Source organism: Nyctibius grandis, chromosome 30 (assembly GCF_013368605.1).
Source record: "Nyctibius grandis isolate bNycGra1 chromosome 30, bNycGra1.pri, whole genome shotgun sequence".
In the NCBI taxonomy this organism is placed as follows: Eukaryota; Metazoa; Chordata; class Aves; order Nyctibiiformes; family Nyctibiidae; genus Nyctibius; species Nyctibius grandis.
In genome coordinates this window covers 6,086,016-6,106,937 of record NC_090687.1, presented here as the reverse complement: position 1 = coordinate 6,106,937, position 20,922 = coordinate 6,086,016, and the positions used below count along the sequence as shown (strand labels likewise).

The following is a 20,922-nucleotide window of genomic DNA, read 5'->3' as shown; positions in this document are numbered from 1 at the left end:
TTGCTTCTGAAACATTTTTCATCTTGACACCTGGCTGCTCGCTTTTACTCCCCCTTTCCTCTTCCCCCACCCCAAGCGAAGGGCTGTGTGGGGCTTCGCAGCCTGCCATGGTTAACCCTCAGCACCGAGGTATCCCGCCTCATCTCAGTCAATACCGGCATGGAGCTACACTCGCCTCTCCCATTCAGGGTCTTTAGCCTGTGATAGTCACGTAGGGAACCGGGGCCGGGCGGTGCCGGGGGCGGGCCGGGCCGTGCGGGGCCGGGGGCGGGGCCCGGCGGCTGGCAGGGCCGCACGCCTCGGAAGGCCGGGCCCGCGGAGCATGACGGGAGGCGCGCTCCGCCCATGGCGACAGGCCGGGCCGCCATCTTGTGCGTGGCGGCAGGCCCGGCGGCGCGGGCCCCACGCCCGCCCCTGCGGCTGTAGGAGGCGGCAGGCTTGGCGATGGGAGCGGGCGCCGTGTCCCGTCTCTGCCGGGACCGGGCGCGGCCGAGGTCGTCTCGGCAGAGGAGACTCTCCCGCCATGGCGGTGCCCCCCCCCCCGCCTCCAGCTCCATCTCGACCTCCCTCCCGTCATGCGCGGCGGCGGCGGCCCCGCCTGTTCCGGTCAGGCGCTGCTCGGTGATTGGTCGCTCGGACGGCCTGGCCGGAAGCGGGCGCAGCGGCAGCGAGATTTGAACGGCAACGGCCGCGCCGGGCAGCGGCTGCGGAGCCGGTGAGTGCTGCCCCCCGGCCCCGGCGAGTGCTGCCCCCGGTGCTGCCCCCCCGGCCCCGGCGAGTGCTGCCCCCCCCCCCCCCCCGCCGCCGCGTCCCCCGGCCCGGCGAGTGCTGCCCCTCGGCCCTGGCCCTGGCGAGTGCTGCCCCCGGTGCTGCCCCTCCGCGTCCCCTCGGCCCCGGCGAGTCTTGCCCCCCGGTGCCGCCCCGCACGGGCCGCTGGCAGGGCTGCGAGAGGCCCTGGGGTCTCTGGAGGGGCTGCTCAGCCCCGCACGGGCACCCGAGAGAGCTGCTAGGCTGCTATGGGTGGAAAAGCCAGAGCCCCGGCTACGCCTTCTCCTCGCAGGCGCGGGGAATAACTGCGGGCTGCCTGTTCCCCTCAGAATGGCCGGGGGTGACCATGAGGAGCTTCTCAAGTCCTACGAGTTACGTGGAACAGCTGGAACCGGTGGGCTTCATCTGTGGATGCAAACAGATGTGTGGGATCCATCTGGCTGTTAGCGATGGGGAAGAGAACTCACCCACACGAAGCAGATCAGCAGCACTCCTTTATTTCAGCGCTGGGGACAGCTCCTCCGTACGTGTCCAACCAAACATTAAAATCCGGCAAGTTTTATACGCTTTTTCTGTCGAGTCATTATTGCGTAAGTTCTTTTACATAAAAATGTGTAGTGCGCTCGCTCTGAAATTTAACCTTGACAACGCTCGGTTCCGTTCGTTATAACCTTATCAATATTCTTATTCTAAAGCAATCGTTGGTTAGTTCTGCTCTACTGATTGGAAACTATCCCTGATATTCAAATCAGGATGGGAAGGGTAAGGGGGGTTTCCAAGCAGTGTAACTAATGTCCGTGATGGTCTCCTTGTTTTTTTAAACAAAACATAGAAAACTCCAGTAACTTCCAGGTGAGGTTTCTCTGGTCACCTGTTTCAAACCTAACAGCGCCTAGGGCTGCCTATTTCAAACGTGACTCTTCTATAGGGTCAATTCTTGATTATTTTATCAGAGTATTTGCAACATAACCACGTCAGTATTTATCGGTATTTAACAGTATTTATTCACTGTTACTGCACAATCTGTGGGTCATGTTTCCAATGTGTCTTTTGGGAGGCAGAACTCTGAAAATGTAATTGGAAGTTGGTAGCAGTGACCGCTTCTTCCTCTAATGAGGACGCTGCACGCTGTGTGTGCCGCGTACTCCAGCGTAACTGAGGTTATAGGCAAGAAAACACGTCATCACAATGAGCTTTAAACGTCTCTTTTTTGAATTCTAGGTGGGTTTGCCAAGGTAAAACTTGCCCGACATCTTCTCGCTGGCGAAAAGGCTGCAATAAAAGCCGTGGACAAACTTGCTCTAAGGGTAAGCCAGAAGATACTTCAAAGTTGGTGGCATCTTTTGCTGTTCTTGTGAAGTTCCCAAGAGCACAGGGGTGCGACACGTCAAAATGCTGCTCGCTTGCCCTGCTGGCTATTGACGGATGCTGTAGACTTGGAAGAATTTTGACAGGCGACCACAAATCTTGTGCCCTCTTGGGGGGAGGGAACATTCTCTGGCTGTAAAATTGAGGAAGCTAAAGGTTACAGTAATTCAAACAGGATGCTGATGAGAATATTAGCTATTTTACGCCTGCCCCTCTGGGTTTTGCTGATCACTGTGGCAGAATTGTAGGGCAGTAACGGCAGAGCTGTTGCTGCATTGAGTTCGAGCAGTCAAATTGTGTGCTGTCATAGACATGCTGTGAAATTTTGTGTTGTTCAACAGTCTGATGCTTACTGTGATGTACAGGCTGTCAAAGTAGCCAGAAATTTCATAGCTTGCTGTTGTGATCTCTTAGGATGACTTGCCTCGTGTTAAAATAGAAATTGGTGCCATGAAGAACTTAAGTCACCAGCATATTTGCTGGTTGTGTCGTGTGATAGAGACATCCAAGAAAATATTCATGGTCTTGGAGGTAAGAAATGGTGTTTCTGCCATGGCAAAGGTTCCTGGTTTTAGCTGTAGTGGTGGATGGTAACAGAGTTCAAATGAAACAATTCTTAAACATCTTCTAAAAGAGCATCATTTCTACTTCCTACCATGCTCCTCAGCTGAGCTAGATGTGGCTGTATCTGAGGAAGGAGCTTCCTCTGAAAGAGAAGAGGAACAACACGCTCCAGCTGGGAGTGGAGCAGAGGCATGGATCTGACTTTGAGTGTCGCTTAGGTGTTTTTGTTATCCCCTTTATGCCAGCTTGTACCTGGAGAGAGTCTTTGTGGTGCCACTCTGTTGTGCAAACCGTTCTGTTTTCACACCCAAAGGAAAAAGTGACACCACAAGTGGTGACTAGACAGAGGGTATAGGGGGAGATGCATGCTACTGCACCCGTCCTGTGGCTTTGCTGTCTCTGCAGAGTTTAAGCATAGCTGTAGGGGATGGAAGACTTGAGTCCGTTTCTCCTTTGAGGGGTTAGAAATTTGCATTTTTAGATAAGCTGACGTCTCTGAGAAAAGCAAATTCTTAGTGCACAAGCCTTTTCCTAGACAGCTTATGAAATCTTTGTCTCCAAAGAACTTCTCCCCAAAGGAAGCATTGTACGTACCTTTTGGAAGGAGCTGGCTGGTAGCTGGAGAGCTGACAGGTTCATAGGATCGTGTGATAACTTGGATGGGAAGTGACTCCTAGAGGCTTCTGCTTGAACCTCCTCCTCAAAGCCGTGTCAGACAAAGCTCCTTGGGGCTTTATCCAGTCACATCTTCGACCTCTCCCAAGGATGAGGCACCGCGATCTCTCTGGGCAACCTGTTCAGCTCTCCAGTGTCCTTACGAGGAGAAACACTTTTCCTTGTTTGCAGTCTGAACACCTCTTGATGCTTGTTGTCTGTCACTGTCCCACCATGCGCTGCTGTGAAGCGATTAGCTCTGTCTTCATGCCCTCCTTGTAGGTATTAAAAGGCTGCCGTGAGGTCTCCACTGAAGCTTTTTCCTCCACAGGCTGAACGAATGTCTCTCCCTCAGCCTCTCCTCATTGAGCAGGCACTCCAGCCCCCTGAGCAGACTCGTGGCCGCCCACTGAGCTTACTTCAGTTTGATGTCTCTCCTGTGCTGGCAGACCTAGCTTCCCCCCATACACTAGCTGTGCTCCTTTTAATTCAGTCCATGATATTGCTGGCCACCTTTTCTGCCAGAGCAGACCACTGCCTCGCGTTCAGCTTGCTGCCTGTCAACCCACCCCTCCCCAGGCCCTTCTTAGCAGATAGGAACTAGTATTCCCCATCTGGAATATGGGATGTATTCATTAGCAACCTGTCAGAACCTCCAGAGGAGAGCTCTAGGTAAATTCTAGCTGCTAATGCCAAGAAGAAATAAGGTGAAAGAAAACGTGGTTCCTTGGATACTTAACTTGTAGAACCATTCATTACCACTTTCTCTTTTACCAGGAAAATCTGCTGATTGACAAGGAACATAATTCGAAGCTGACAGACTTTGGACTTCGTGCACAGCCAAAGGTAAGAGTCTTGGTTGCTTTCACGGAGCAGAGCTAATTCTGCTACTGCACGCACATACAAATGGCATGTTTGACTTGAGAGTGCAGTGCAGAGACTTGCCCAAAGACCCTAAATTTAGGCTGTGCATAGTTGTCATCCAATCACTAATCACTTGGTAGGGCCTTAACTGTGCCACAGAGCAGTTAACTGCATGTTATGACCAGACTGTTAAGATTGTTTTCTCCTCTTACACTTCATCTTTTATCAGAATCGAAGGCAGAGATCATCCTGCATGTATAGCACCTGCTGTCACAGGTAAAGGCCTCTAATATAAAGCTGATGCTCATGGGCATTTTCCCCTAATAAGTTGTATGTACACATAAGGTATATGTCTTTTTTCAGAAGATTTGTACATCTGTGGAGATTGTGGATCGGATCAGATAGTCTATTCCAGTTAGGTTTACAAACCCTCTGGTGCCATCTGCTTGTGCTGAGTTGTTTCCTGAGTTTAAAATTGTTTTCTAGGAGCCCTTTCTATTTGTCAGCTTAACATGTGAGGTGGGTGCTGTTAAGAAGCAATTTAATGGGAAGAAGTTCTTCCTGATCCAAAGGGAGTTACTTGTCCTCAGATAGTTTTCCTTGACTCAAGTTAGAGCATCTTGCAGGCAATCAAGACTATTAGACCATCATCTTGGTGGTATAACGTCATCTTATTCTGATCTGCTTAGAACAAAGCCCAGGCAAAGTAATAACCCGGTTTTAATAAGGAATTCTCTTTAGTGGTTCTTCATGAAGTTATTGCATTAAATATTGGTATAAATAACCAGCTAGCCTCATGCCCAGTAGCTCTTGGATGACTTCTTCCCAAATTTCATCTCTCTTCTCTTCACAGCCTCAAAGAAAAGTACTCTTATCATAGAATCACAGACTGATTTGGGTTGGAAGGGACCTTAAAGACCATCTAGTTCCAACCCCCTGCCACAGGCAGGGACACGTTCCACCAGACCAGGTTGCTCCCAGCCCCATCCAACCTGGCCTTGAACACTGCCAGGGAGGGGGCAGCCACAGCTTCTCTGAGCAACCTGGGCCAGGGTCTCACCACCCTCACAGTAACGAATTTCTTCCTCAGATCTCATTTAATCTCCCCTCTTTCAGTTTAAAACTGTTCCCTCTCATCCTGTCACTCCATGCCCTTGTCAAAAGCCCCTCTCCTGCTTTCCTGTAGCCCCTTCAGGCACTGGAAGGTGCTAGAAGGTCTCCCCAGAGCCTTCTCTTCTCCAGGCTGAACAGCCCCAACTCTCTCAGCCTGTCTCCAGAGCAGAGGGGCTCCAGCCCTCTGAGCATCTCCGTGGCCTCCTCTGGACTCGCTCCAACATCTCCGTGTCCTTCTGTTGGGGCCCCAGAGCTGGACGCAGCACTGCAGGGGGGGTCTCATGAGAGCGGAGCAGAGGGGCAGAATCCCCTCCCTCGCCCTGCTGGCCACGCTGCTGGGGATGCAGCCCAGGACACGGTTGGCTTTGGGCTGCCAGCGCATGTTGCCGGCTCATGTTGAGCTTCTCATCAACCATCAGCCCCAAGTCCTTCTCCTCAGGGCTGCTCTCAATCCATTCTGATCAGAGGAGGGGCTGAGGAAAAGACTGCTAGGATAATAGATGAATGAGCAGTTTGGGATCTGAACGTTTGTAGGATACTCATGGTCTTAAACAATTTTTGCCTAGTGAAGCCATATATTACACCAAAGGAAGCAAAATATAAGGTGAGTATAGGTGCACAGCAGAGGAAAATGAAGCCTCTGAGGCCTCTAATATGTTGCTGGAAGACTTAAGCTGTGTTAAGGCCAATGCTTCTGTGTGGTGGGTTTTCTGTGTTATTCTAGGGTGGCCTTGATTACCATCTGAACACACGCTGTAGAAGCCCAGCTTATGCAGCACCAGAGCTGATTCAGGGCAAAGCATATATTGGCTCAGAGGTGTGCAGTACAGTTCTGGGGTAGGGTTGTTTTTTTGCCTTGCCCCTCCGTGTATTTAAATGTGGTGGGGTTCAGATATGCTCACTTGGTTTCTCTCTCGGATTCTGCTGGGTAACATAGCCCAGGTAGCTCTCAGAAGCTGTGTGACTAGCCTCAACAGTCACAGCCTGGAATAGCACACAGTGCTCTTGGCCACAGATCATGTAGCTGGCTAGTTTATCTCTGGCCAATCCTTCGCTGTCTCCATTTGTTGCTCCACATTTTAGTGCCCTACGAAACAGTAACTTAAACCCCTTCCTTCTACGGCACGTTCTTTCATGCAGCAATTTGTTAATTATCCAATTCTTGTTGCAAATTTTTGTGCAGTCTCAGTATCTTGTGTGCTTTGCCAGTCCTGTCTTTAGCTTGAAATCTCGTGTATGAAAACTCACTCTCTGTGCTGTGCAGTGTAGTAAAGTTTGAGAGAAGAAAAAATGTGGAGTTTATCCAGCTTTGATTCCACGTCCAGAACATTAGGACCTGCTACTTGCCTTTGTCAATCCATCCAAAATGCTGTAATTGCAGTTCTTGTAGGTTGAAGGTAATGCAGCAATCTGGTGAGCAAAGGAGAGGATATTGGTTTTACTAGTGCTCTAGCTTGAGTGAATTGAAATTTGAATTTGGGTTTTGTGCTTTCACTTGGAATACAAGAGCTCTGCCCAGAATTAAGGAGCCTACAACACGAGTTGTATGTGGGCTTTGCCGAGGGGGGACAACAGTACCTGCCTCTAAGCCGTTTTAGATAGATCAGATTCAGAACTTCCACTCACTTTTATTTTTTAGGCAGATGTTTGGAGCATGGGAGTGTTCCTATAAGCTCTGCTGTGCGGCTTTCTCCCCTTTGATGATGACAACGTCATGGCTCTCTACAGGAAGATAATGGTGGGTATTGATGGTGCTAGAATACACGAGGAACAGGCATTGCTAAGCATTATGAGAGGCCTTTGCTTTTCTGATGGCAGAACCTGTTGAGATGTGCCTAGGGCCAGAAGGCATATCTGCTGAGTTATGTTACACTTTGCTACTTTCCCTATCAGTATTTTGTGGATTTTGTTTCCATCTTTGGCTGGCCTTTGCAGTACTCTAGCTTGGTCCTATAATATGACAGGAAACTGAGTTTCAGGAGAAGCATTTTCTTGCCGGTGGGCTGGATTTTTGCATCTGAGCCTTTATCTGGCTTTTTCCTGTATGGGATAGAATAGCAAATATGTAATTTGATTTACCAAAAAGAATGTTATTAAATGTCAGCTATTCTCATGTCTAGGAAAAGCAGGATTCTGCATCTACTGTTATGCTTTCCTCCTCCAAAATGAGGAGGAAATGTAAGATACAATAGTCAACAGAAAAAGTAATAGAATTCAGGAATTGGTTCTGTTTCCCTGTAAACTCCTCCTGACGCAGGTAAATAGCTTCTGTTCCACACCATACACACACCTCTACCAGCCACTTCTAAGCTGCCATAAGATTTATTTTGATAAAGCTTCCACTAAGTGAGTGGAGTGAGGAGTAGCTGTGCTGGGTTAGGGCTTTGGCTTCTACTACCTCTTTCTTCTTCTCTCACCCAGAGTCTGATATGTCTAAAAAAAACCCCCAAAAAACTCCTTGAGAGTGTTCAAGGACTACTCTGGTAGGAGGCACCTGACAGCTGATGTATACAGGGAGTGTTTTCAGGGTGCGTAAGAGTCACAGCTCTATAAAGTGCAGGATTAGTTCATCAAATGGCATGTTTTTTTTAGTCTGGAATTGGAGGGGACTTGAGTACCTTAACAGAAGATCCGTAGGAAGCTCAGTTTGAGGTGTTGTAAAGTTTTAAAACAGTCTGGGTGCAGCCGACAACTGAGAATGTCACAGGTGTTAAGATGCAGACTTGCTATTTCCACTCTGAATTTGTTTTAATTTTATGTGGTTGTGAACTGAAAATCGCTTGAAATGAGGACATTTGTGCAGTATTGTGGAATTTAATTTCACACGTTATAGATCCTGAAATTTATTGTAATCTCAACTGAGAACTGTTGTTCCAAGTCAATGTAATAATCTGCTGCTTGAATCTAATTAGTATCGTATGACTTATGTGCAGTGTTTCTTCCCTTGGAACGTTCCACATCTCTTCATTTGGGAATACTTGAATAAGTACTTCTACTTTTGAATGAAAAATTAAGCATGTGATGTAAATTCTGTAAAACCCCCTTATTTCTGGTGTGGTCTTATGCATCTGGTAGCTATTGCAAGCTATTTACCTTCCAGCATTGCCCTCAGTCAAGTAGATGCTAATTTTGTTTTTCCTTGTCTCATGTTCTGTAGCATTAAAAACAAAATGCAGATTACGTGTGTTACTTGACGTGGCTTAGGTTCAGAGTAAAGCTGCATTGTGAAACAGCCTACAAACTATCTGTAAATAGCTCATTAGTAGTGTCTGCAAAGATGTAACTTAAATTCCTTAACCTGTGATCAAAGCAATACATACTCTGCTTAGAAATATATGTTGCATATAATACCAACTGTTTTGTTATTGAGGCATTTGTTTGTAGAAGGAAAATTGCCGTGACAAATTGGTAGTTAGGTTATTTCACAGTGGCTGTCTACTGATTTTTATTTATTTTTTCTCCATTTTCATTGAGAAGTAAATGATCTGTGATGGTGGATTTGGTTTGGTTTTTAGCTACTGCTGTTGTGCTTCAAATCTGAAAGCCATTTTCGATTTTATTCTAATCAAGAATTTAAAAACCCCCAGAAAATTGATTGAAATAAACTTACCTGTTAGACCTGTATCCTTTTTCCTGTTATGCAGTATGAGTAGAGATCGAAACTCTAGCATTAGATGTAGCCTATTCAAAAAAAGAATAACTGAATGTTGAGGATGGTTTATTTGCAGTGTCTGAAAAGTAGTGATTTCAATGAATATTCCCATTTCAGAGTGCTAATGTCAGTCATTCATGCTCCAACATGTCTGCACTTCTAAAACTTCAGTATCAAGTTGATATGATGAAGCAATGCAACAGATAAGGACCAGGTTAGCTGCAAAAGTGGGCCGAGGTGGAAATGTCACACAAGCCGAGTGGGTGAAAACTGCAGCTGATAATTCAAACATCACATTTTCCTTACTAATACAGCTGGGTTTTAGTACTACCATTTAATTTATTCAAGTCATTCTTAAAGCTAAGTCTGCGTGTGCCTGCTGTTCTTCCTTTTTGACTGAATACAGATGTCACTATCACCCAGGTAATTTAGCAGTTCCTTTTGAGCTAGCTGTTCAAGGTTTGTTCTAAATCCTTTTCTTTTCTGCAGAGAGGAAAATACAGTATTCCAAAGTGGCTCTCACCTAGCGGTACACTACTACTTAACCAAATGCTGCAGGTAAGCGTATTGCTTCTGTTCAATAGGTCTAGAAAGCACTATTGCATAGGTCAAAACATTGCATTGATGAAATACTTTAAAAATATTCAGTGTTTAAACACAAAGTTTAATTCTTACGAGTTTTGGAAGAAAAGATTACTATTGCCTTCTGCTGAAGATTCTTTGAGGAGAATGATGGGGTATAGAAATAATTAAGCAAAGTTTAAATGATTAAACAGTCTTCAAGCAGCCTGCATTTGGTTGTTCTTAATTGTGCTACATAAATAAGAGCTGTTTAATAAATGAAGCTGAACGTACTGAATATGCATTTGGGCTACATCTAAGCAATCTAGCCAATGCTCAATATTCCTGGAACACTTATTGTTACTGTAGGTTCTATAACTGCTCTTCACAGCTCATGTGTTTGGCCTTCCTTTCGGTGAAGCTGTGGAACAGTATTGGTTTCCATTTGAGCTTCTAACCACCCTAAAATTCCAAGTGGAAGACAAATAGTTTATTCCGTTCTTCTCCACGATTTACTTATCAGCTGGATTTTTATTGCCCACTAGGTGGACCCGAAGAAGCAGATCACAGTTAAACATCTATTAAGTCACCCTTGGCTCATGCAAGGTTATTCTGACGCTGTTCAGTGGCAAAGTAAATACCCAGTAAGTACACTTGTCAGGTGAATACTAAAGTATGTAATGTAATCTTTACTGGCTTACTACAGCCCTCACAGTATGGGGGTGTGAAAACATTTCTCCAAAGATGAACTTTGAGATGGCTGTGGTTCCTTTCTGGTTCTTCTTGGTGTCAAAATGTTATTAGTTTCTCTCGATTTCTCTTGAGGAGGAATTTCAAATGTGTTTTCATTGTATTCTGCAGCTGATGCTTAACTTACAAAATAACTGGCTTCTCATCAAAATGTGAAGTATTTCCACACATGAATGACCAGTTGATTCTCCAGGCTGCTTGGTCAATACTTTGTTTAAGCTGCAAACTGCAAATGTTCTGGAGAGCATGTTAGACATGATTATGGTTTACCTTGTATCTAGACCTCACCGAAAATTGCTAGTTCCAAACAAAAATTGACTTCGTTGAAGGTATGTTTGTTCTGTGCCTCTATCACTTGTTGTACTCATGTGAGAGACTAAGGTAGTGTGGAGAGGAAAATAAAGAAAATAATCTAGGAAAATAAAAGAATCCAGCTGTCAGTAGTAAGTACTGAGGTTCCTGCACGTTTGCAGACAATGCTTCCCGTTGGCCACTGGATGCCACGGTTTCCCTAGATAAAGAACAGCTTTGCTGTGCTTGCTGCATCAGTTCCAACTGGCTCTGGAAAAGATGAGCATGTCTGATAGCTTTGAATATTTATGGAGAGGTGAAAGTGTAGCTTCCATTCTAGTAAAAATCTCATCTGCTGTCAGGCTTTCTCATTTAAATTCACAACCTCTCACCAAGGAGGGGCCGGACTGTGAAGTTGTTGAAGTTGTGTGACTTTTTCAGTCTGTTCCCTACAATATTTAGCTATGATGCTAAATATTTAAAATACAAGATCTAAAATCATGGTTGATTATTGACTCTTGCAGCTGGGACATCTTGACGAAGACTGCGTAACAGAGCTTTCCATGTTTCATAAACAGAGCAGGGAGAGTATATTGGAATTAATATCAGAGGTAAGAAGTATGTATCAGTAATTTACAGTAATTAAATGCAGTAATACAGAAAATAAACTTACTGCATTAACAGACTAATGCTCACTTATTCTCAAGTATTAAATTTTTAATACTTTTCAGACTTAAGGAGCCCCTGCAGAACTCCAGAATCTAGCTGTAGCTCCTACCTACAGCTCCGAAGTTCAAATTTGTTCTTTACTTTTCCTCCTTTAGTTGTTCTCGTGGTGCTTCCTAAACCTTACTGTTATTTCCCACCGTGGTAAAATCCTTCTGAATCTCTTAAAGTCAAAACAGACTTACAGAAATTTAGAGTTGAACAACAACTGGGTTAACTCTTTGCTCTGAAATTGTTCAGTAAGTAAGAAGAAAAAAAAAAGAGTGAAAGAAAAATATCAGAACATCACCCAGGCAGACTATAAAATATGGGTTTTGGAGTCACTGTTCACTTTTTTTTTAAAAAAGTTTAGTCACTTTTGAATGCAAATAAGGAGACTTAAAACACGCTGCATACTCCAGCTTCAACCTGAATCTGAAAATTCTCCCCTGAAATTGAATTTTTTGCTTCATTGTACATAGTAGCAGTAACATAGTTCTTCGCTTTGGAAGAACTGTTAGATTTTCCACGTAACTCTAGTAGAAACAGACTTTTTAGATGTGTGTGATATTTAAGATGGATTTGTGGAGTTAATGCTACTTGTTCTTCATTTATAGAAAATAATCTGAATAATCTGTCTACACGGGAAGAGTCCTTCCAAATAGGTTTCTGTATTTGCATATAGTCCTTTACTCGAGGACTTCTAATCCCTTATAACTAATTCAGACTAATTGTACTGTGCTGCAAACCTGTCAAGCATTGTACCCATGTTCATCACACAAGCAGAGTTGCTGAAAATCGTGCAAGAAGTTGGTGCTGCTCGTGGGGGAAGAATGGAGGGGACTTCCGAAAAATTGAGACTTTGGTTGAAATATTGGCTAAACTGAATTGATAGCTTTGCCATTCACTTCAGTAGATAGATTCTGGCCCCAGCATTAGTTTTCACACTAGTGAGCGTACTACAAACTAACTTGCAGAGAATAACCACCACAGTCTGTTTCATGATCTCAAACACGTAATGTGAACCAACTGAAGTCTGAAATTACACTTAGGTGATCAAACATTAGGGATGCAGATCAGGTAGAAAAACTTGCAGAAACGCAGGAACTTTCAGAAGGCTGAGCTTGTTTTGTACTTAGAGTGTTTCCAAAGAGGAGATTAAAATACTCTTTTTTTTCTTTTTTTTTTTTTTCTCTAGTGGAAATTGACCAAATGTCGGCAACATATCTCTTGCTTCTATCCAAGAAGGCTCGTGGCAAGAGTGTTTGCTTAAGGGTTCCGTGTCTAACAGGGCACGCCAGTACAACACCGTCAGCAGGCCTCGAGGTAAGTTTTTTGAATTCAGCAGGACAACCTACTGATTTAAAATGTTGCTCTGCATGAACAAAGCTCTGCCTGGGAAAACAAACTGGTGCCCTAGACATCCATGAGAGAGCATGTGTGCAGTCAGCCAAAGTCTTGGTCATGAGACTGTTGGGTCTCCTCATTAACATGTTTTAGTGAGCTGGGCTGCTTCTATGAGTTGACGTTACTGGAATAACTATCCAGGAGAACATGGTGCATTATGAGTCCCACACAGAATCTCCCCTTGGCTGCTCATGGAAATGGACTAAAACCACCCATTTTCTGGCCTATGTGATCATTCCAGATTTTCCTCTGTGGTTCCTCTTCTCTTCTTACTGCACTCTTCCACACTTGTGTCTAAATATTTTTATACCTTGCTAGTTGCATTTAACATGTATTAGTAAGGAAAGTCTTCTGAAACATGCTGGCATGTCGTCTGGGCAGCCTACTTTGAGGTGACATGGATGCTACATGAGCTGATGGTCACCCAGGGAGGTGGTGGAGTCACCATCTCTGGAGGGGTTTAAGAAAAGACTGGACATGGCACTTAGTGCCATGGTCTAGTTGACATGGTGGTGTCAGGGAATGGTTGGACTCAATGATCCCTGAGGTCTCTTCCAACCTGGTTGATTCTGTGATTCTGTGTAAATCATTTCAGTTCACTCATACAACTGTTTTGAAACATGGATGAGAATTCTAAGATTACCAGTGCTGCTCATGAGTCACGAGTTGCTGAATATGCATAATGTGATTTGCATGACCATGGTGGGTTAGTCTTCTGCACTCAGATGAAGGTGGAGGTTCTCTAGGTTCAGTAGCGTTGAAGCTGTGAAGTTACTTCATCTCCAGTGGTGTCCTAGGTAAATTGGTCTGGCAAATGCTACTATTTAACACATGCGTTACGCCTTCACAGGTGGTTGTGAAAATCGTGTCTGCACAACACAGCAATCCGTTAGTCCTACAGTGCTCAGGGCACATTTAACTTACCTGTATGTAGATACTGTGAGCGAATATCAACTGAATTTGCTGAAATACCCAGCCAGAAGAGTTCTCTAGCTAGAGCTGGTCTAACACGAAGACAAGCAAGAACACAGAACCTTTACCTTCGCCACTTTCTGAATTTGGTGGCCCACACTTGTACATAGTACTGCCTTATTTCAAGCCGTTTGCTGTAAAATGATATTCCAAAAAATTCACCATGGCAAGAATTTCATCTGGAACGCGGTAGCCGAGGAATCCTGGTCAGGCATTCGTGTTGTAATGGAACGTGATTTTAACTACGATATTGGGCTGTTAGCTTCCTGGCTGCAGCTAGCAGCCCTCCCGTAAGTGCTTTGTAATAAGTCATAGTCTGGTAGCGTACCAGGAAGCTCTGTTTCTATTCCAGTAGTACTGAGAGATCTGATCATTGCAATATCCTTGATCACAGGCCAAGAGAAACTTACCTGCCAGCAGAACATAGCTTCCTACAACGGTATCCATTCCAGCTGAGGACTGATAATTTAAAATAACCGTATGCAGTTTCACTGAAGCGGTATGAAACAAGTCCTCGGGAAGAGTTTCCTGAAAATAACAAAAGGTGTTAGAAACTGAGGACACTGTGACACACATCTGATTGTATGTGGTGTGAGCCATGAAGGCTGAAGTTATGAATCCTGTGATTTAATAAATGACAACTTTTTTCAGGGCTAGCAATTAGATGAAGGGTTCTGAATGCTGTTTCAGGTACTATTGCAGATTCCATAATCCTATGTTTTGGTTGTAACGTTTTTACCTTGATCTGGCCCCTTTTCAGACTTTACTGCATTCTTGGGTTCTACCCAGCTTATTATTTGGCTCTTGGTAAAAAGAGCTTGTGGTCCAAGTTTTGAAATCAAAGGCAGGGTTTTTTTGTGAGTTGCTTCTCTTCTTGACACAGGTCGTGAAAGATGGTTTGGTAATGGTGCTTTGAGAATAATTTCACATCTGCTTTTGATAACAAATGACAAATCCACACTGACAATATTAAAGTCATATTATAAAACTTAGATCGCTGGCATGGGAACTTCCATTAGATGTTAACCATAACAAGGAACTTAGAAAGAAGTAAGATTTAGATTTTAATGACGGTTTTCTGATTAAATCTTCCTTTTAATCATGCAGTGGAACCTTAATTGAATCTTTCTTTCCAGTTTCAAAAAGCTATGACATGTGAAGAAGTGCCAGACTGCAGTGAAGTGCCACATGCATTTGGATCCATGGAATTTTCTGATGCAGCTTCACTGTTTGAAGAATCTCTGTTAGAAGAATTTGTTCTAAATACTCGCAGAACAAAGTAGGTGTTTGAAGAATAAGTACTAGTTCCTTAAAAAAATATATATATACTGTTCTTAATCTAAAAAATCTTATTCTCATTGTACATAAAACTTATTACATATTTAAATGTTTGGTGGACCCTGGCCAAGGGGAGTTACAAACTGAGTAAAGAAATGTTTTAAATGTATAGCTGAACATAAATTGTGGCTTCCTCTAGCTATAGGTCATGATTCATTTGATGAGAACTTGAGCTTTGACATTTGATTTGCATAAAAACAGCATATAGGGAATGAGTACAAGAGGCAATGAGGATTTTAAAACTAACAGAAGACAACAAGGTACAGAAAACAACAAGGTACAGCAAACAAGATCTTGGAGCTAGGCTAGAGCTGGACAAGTCTTTGAAGATATTCAACCTGTCTTTAATGGACAAGAAAATCCAATGAAGCAGTTAAAATTATACAGTTAAACCAAATGAAAATTCGTAGCTATGTTTAGATAAGCTGGTGAGGAGTAGTCTTAATTGTGCAAGCTGAAGAATTTAGAAGAGCAGACAAAGAAATGACAAATGACTTGAGATGTTTATTAGCAAGTTATAGAGGGAATCAGAAGTATTGAAGAGTTTTTAACTATTTTGCTCAATAGGCAAGCATTGTATGGTATTTTTAACCTGCTTCAATTTTAGAATTTCCTTGTCTGTAACACTCCTGAATGTGATCAGAATACAGCAAAGGATGTCTCTTTTTTTTTTTTTTTTTTGTTACATCTCTTGTAGCATTCAAGGCATGATGCTCAACTGGATGATACAGAATACACACTGTCAACTCCAGTGACAAGAAAAGTGCATCAAAGAAGCATGAAAACAAAGAAAATGTTGATACAGAGTCAGGTTTAAGAAATTAAATGCCCTTTGCGCTTCCTGCTCCGAAGACTCCTTTTGCGAAGAGCCAGACTGAGACACAAGTACAAACCATACCCTTTCAGGCACCTGCCTTCAAAGGTACGTCAAATGTAACTAATGAGGAGTTAGAACATAGAGGTTGCATGGGAATTATTGTAAATTCAAATACGAACACAATACTTGTGTAGCCAACACACCTGTTTCTGGAAGACTTAACTTTTTTGACATATTCACCAGCCTGGTTCTTCTAGTACGTCTGGTAAGGTGCTGCAAGAGGTTTAGCACCAGGGCATGTTACTTGTGTGTTAATTACAGAAGTCGTTGCTGCTTGCAGCGTCACACGTGCGTGCCTTTGGCACACTCTGACATGGACCCAAGCGCTGTGTTCCTAAAACTTGCATCTGGTTCCACTTTTCCATGAAGGCTGAGAACACGATTTCCTCAACACTCTCTTTTTCCTTTGTTATTACCTTGAGTGAAAATAAAGGTCTACTTTTAGTCAAGTCTGCTTTTTTTGCTTCTTCTAAGAAAAATCTAACTTTTAGATTTCTCTTGGTAGCGTATCAGCATTTTCACAGTAAGAGTCCGGTGTGGCAGTGAAAATACTTCTGTTAACAGTGTATAGATCTTACAGTTGTGGGATAGACCACAGAAATCTGTCTAAATTATGTCAGCTTTTCTGAGTTACCAGAAATTTCTGTCCTCATCCTGTCTAGTTCATTCTTATGAAAAATGATGGATCCTGTATGTACAGTATCATTCCCTTCAACCATTAATGTAAAAGTTTTGGTGTTGATGCTGTAAATGCTAACTCTGTCCTTCAAATGCCAAGGACACCTTACAATAGGAGACTCTTCTGTTCCAGATGCTAAGGAACGTTGTTCAGAAACAGTAAGTCTTTGCAAGCTGAATCAAGTTATAAGGGATCCTGGACTTACTGCTGTTCAATGACATCCTTTGTGAAGGACTTAGGGAAGAGTACTACAAAGGGTAGTTGTTTGAGTTTGATTTTTGTCTTAAGATTGTATGTGGTAACTTGTGAAGTTTGACTTCATGGTAAGTTTGAAAAGCAAAAGTAGGTACTCTTTCTGAAATGGGAAATGCAGAAACTCTGTTTCAGCTCATTTTGGTGAGATAATTCTGAGGATTAAACGATTAAAAGGTAATTCTTTGTTTCATTGAAAGATCTTTGATTCAGGCAAGGTGGTATTAATACTCTCTTGGCGATAGAAATGTGGAAGTAGCCGTTGGAAATTTTGAGATCACCATTGTCTGGAGCCATGTGCAATTCTGTAGAGAGCTGAAACTTTGAACATTGAAGTTGGATTTAATTGTAACAACTCATTTGCTGACTGTTCCACTTGGTGTTTGCTTCTGCACATTCAAAACCGTGCACTGCAGAACTCTGTCAATGTGTGTGCAGTAGAACTTTTTAGGCTGTTCTGTAGCGTGTATTACTAAATATAGCTATATAAACTCACACCCTTCATATAAGGGAAATGGCTTGGCGAAGAATGCAACTGTTTGGACACAGTGAATTGCTCGGTATTTATTCTGGGAGCAGTGGCAGAGCAAGAAAGCGATTCTGCTCCTCTTCCTTTCCAAATTTCTTATACTGAACTGCACTGGTCGCTCTAAGGCTTGACTTGTAGAGCCCTGGGGAAATCAGTCACAGTTTTTCTTGGCAGGGTAGGGGTAGCATTGTTAATATACTGAAAACACATTTTATCGTTCTGAAGATACAGACCTGAGACAGAAAAGGGGGCTGGTTTTAGAAATAAATTATTAATCATGAGAAATCCTTGCTGAAGAAAAGAAAATCCTTTATGCAAAAACATACCTGCTTTGGCTTGGATGCTTTCTTTCAGAGAGCCAGTTCACTGCTGTCACCCCAATTAAGAATCCCACAAACCCAACAAACACAGATGACTTGAAAGCAGACGAGATTCTTCATGAAAGAAGGTAAATGTCCAGTTATTTGTGTACACTTCTGCTTTAGAGCAGGACTACCTTAATCCGTGTTCTGCCTAGGAAGCCTTGTTACAACAGCATGCTGTTATTTCCATTCTCTTGGTTAAAAACCTTCCTAAACCTCTTTCTACGTTCACTAGGGAACACTGAAGGCAGAGAAAAATTTTAAGACTATGTAACTCAATTGTCTTCAGAATATATTCCTATTTTCAGTAATGTAAGTTCAACCTTATTCCAGTTCCCCAGAGGGCTGCAGTTTCTCTATACGTCTCTGGGTTTAACTCTCAGCGCACTGTCAAACAGAAGCTCTCATAATACACTCCGCTTGCTTTGGTTTTCTTCATTCTGTCAGTCCTGGTGGTATTTTAGTGATGTATCTGAAATAACTAATTTCTAAACACTGAGGAAAAATAACTGATTAATTTGTTCATGTAACAGGTGTCATTCAGTGGAACTAGATCTCAGCCTAGCTCATGTGCACAGCAGCCAAAAGAAGAGAAAATCCAAAATATTCTGAAGTCTTGAAAGAGGCCTAGATAAAGTGATCACAATGCTTACGCCAAGCAAAAAGAAGCGATCCACTGGAGATCGTCCAAAGAAGCTTAAGGTATCGTTGCCAGAAGTATCTTACATGAAAAGAAGTATAATAACTGAAAACATCCAATACCTTTAGAAACGGTCTTTGAAAACTTACGTGACCTGACTTGCCTGCACCCTACAGCGAGGTGCAGTTGCTCTTGCTGCATCTGTTAACATGATGACGTCCCAGTTGTCACCAAGAGATGTCGTGTTAGTCTGGGCTCAGACAAGTCACCAACAGGTCAAGGGAGGACCTTGGCCATTGCTTTTTATATCCCCTCTAAACCAAATGTGAGGGGAAGCAGAATGGTTTTAAAGGAACCCTGGCTGAAAGTTGGTAACCATTTTGTTGGTATAGAGATACCCCTAGCTCTCCCACTAAGAAAAAAAAGAATTTTGATAACATTCCTGGCTTTGGTTTGTGTAGTCCAGGAGTGTCATGTCCGTTCTGATGTAGCCTTTAGATGTCAAGAGAACCTGACATTAAACTTAAAGGCTAAATAACTACACCTTATGAAAGAATTTCTGATGCTCTCAGCATAATTTTGATTTTTAAACTTTTGATGTCACTGCGTCCAAGCCAGTTGGCCACTTCTAAGTAGCCATGGAAAAAGCAGTTCCTCAGTTAGTGCATTGCACAGGGCACCTTAAAATTACACTAATTATTTGTACCTACCAAAGTTGACTCATGAGGTTAATATTAGCTTTGTAGAATACACATCAAATGGCACTGGCATAATAGTAGTGTAGTGAACAGAACTGCAGACATCACTCAAAAGCAACTAATGTACTTCAAAAGTTATACAAGGAGGAATTTATATGTGAATCTGTAGATGACATATTTGAAAAAGATGATTAGCATGAAAGAGGCAAGGCCTGAACAGTTCCATAGAAATAAGTGATGGATACCTTCAGCTGGCCAGCTCCTGGAGCTGCAGCTGTGAGGACACCTACTATACAGTCAGAATAGTAGCACGTGTCAGAGGCAGGGTGGCAGTCTTACGAGTTCAGGATGTATGTTGGGCTACAAACCTGGCCAGCTCATCAGACAGGAGTCCCAACTGTGCAAATAATTCAGGCACCTGAGCAACTGGAAACAAAAGCTAGATCTTCTGTCTCTAAAAGCTTTTATCCTTCTGCATCAGTTTCCCTTGTCCATGGCATATGCAAAATCACTGGTGCATGTCTAGGGACACTGGAGTACAATAGGGAAGACAGAATTTTATTTCACAGCGTTACAGCAGTTATGGCAGGGAGTTGCATACATTTCAGGCTGAATAAGAACTGTAAGGTCCAGCCTTACTCTGACTTTGCATCCTCAGCCTATGTTAATTTCTAAGGCTTTTTTATGATCTTGTATTCTCTCATCTGCTGCTGTGACTTCGGAAGCCAGGTAGAGATATTAATTGTCCAGCAGTTGTTGTTCAGCGTTCCTGTGGCTGCTACAATGTCCTATTTATGGTAGTATTGGGAAGTTGAAGCATTTGTAACTATAGTTACTGTTCCAAAGCTTTATTTATGAAAACTTTTCATAATGTCTTCAGTTTTAGGAGAAAGATTTTTTTTTCTTTTTTCCCCCCCCCGTGGACTCTTTATAACGAGCTGACTACTTTTAGGCACACTGCAATGTTACCACCACTCAGCTACTGAATCCAGACCAATTGTTGAATGAAATCATCGCTGTTCTTTCAAAGAAGCATGTGGAATACGTTCAGAAGGGGTAAGTATAAAATATGATGCCTTCAGCTTGTATTTGTCTAAATAGTCAGTACTCCAATCCTTGATAAAGCAAAGTACTTAAACTTACTTTCTCAGCCCCATATTGCAAAATACAATAATTCTATAGACAGTCTACAGAGCACTAAATGACCATGTGCAATAAAAACTTGTCCACACAATGCAAAACAATGTTTAGGGAGATCTAACAGAGCTCTTGGACTGACAGATACAAACCAGTAATAGTGAGGTGGCTCTTAGAGGCTGGCGTGAATTTTGTCCCATCTCTTGTGAAATTGTACATACAAAAAGTTTGTTAGGGTTCAGTCACATGACCAGATCAGACAATTTTGGGAGATAATGTGTATACCTTTTAACCCTCATTCTTGGTGGTTAAAAGACATTAGCATTTAGCCAAGAGATCAGTACATTTTAAAAGCTGCACAGAATCCACACACCTTTGTGTGGATTATTTTAATTTGTAGGATTTCTATTTTAATTTGTAGGATTTACTTCCTGGACTAATGTACTGATTTGGAGCTTGGAAATACATCAGAGGTTGGAGTATACTCTGACATTCTACAATGCCTATCACTTAGATGTTCCAGAACTTCAGAGAATGCATGTTCACAAGTGAGCACATTTCTTTCATGCATTGGGAAATTAGGAAACAGACATTAAGCTCTGACCAGAACTAGGAACCAAGCTCAAAATCTGGAAGGGTGCTGAATGGCACAGAAGCACCTTCTCCCATTGTAATAGTTCAAACTTCACATCCAGTTTTTCCACTTTTTGTACCAGCTGAGCTGTAACCGGCCTCTTAGCA

The 20,922-nt window shown here is 42.9% G+C and overlaps 1 protein-coding gene across 1 annotated transcript; it reads left to right on the top strand.

Annotated features, from left to right (window-relative positions):
- Positions 1-644: 644 nt before the first annotated feature.
- MELK (maternal embryonic leucine zipper kinase) lies at positions 645-20,680 on the top strand. The gene is given in 17 exon segments (XM_068420246.1): positions 645-715; positions 1,098-1,162; positions 1,990-2,075; positions 2,551-2,667; positions 4,132-4,200; positions 6,056-6,148; positions 6,971-7,069; positions 9,473-9,541; positions 10,090-10,188; positions 11,110-11,203; positions 12,489-12,616; positions 15,705-15,768; positions 15,771-15,929; positions 17,699-17,792; positions 18,240-18,408; positions 19,997-20,100; positions 20,603-20,680. Coding segments are annotated over 16 exon segments (1,527 nt in total). The 5' UTR covers positions 645-715; position 1,098; the 3' UTR covers positions 20,622-20,680.
- Positions 20,681-20,922: the final 242 nt, after the last annotated feature.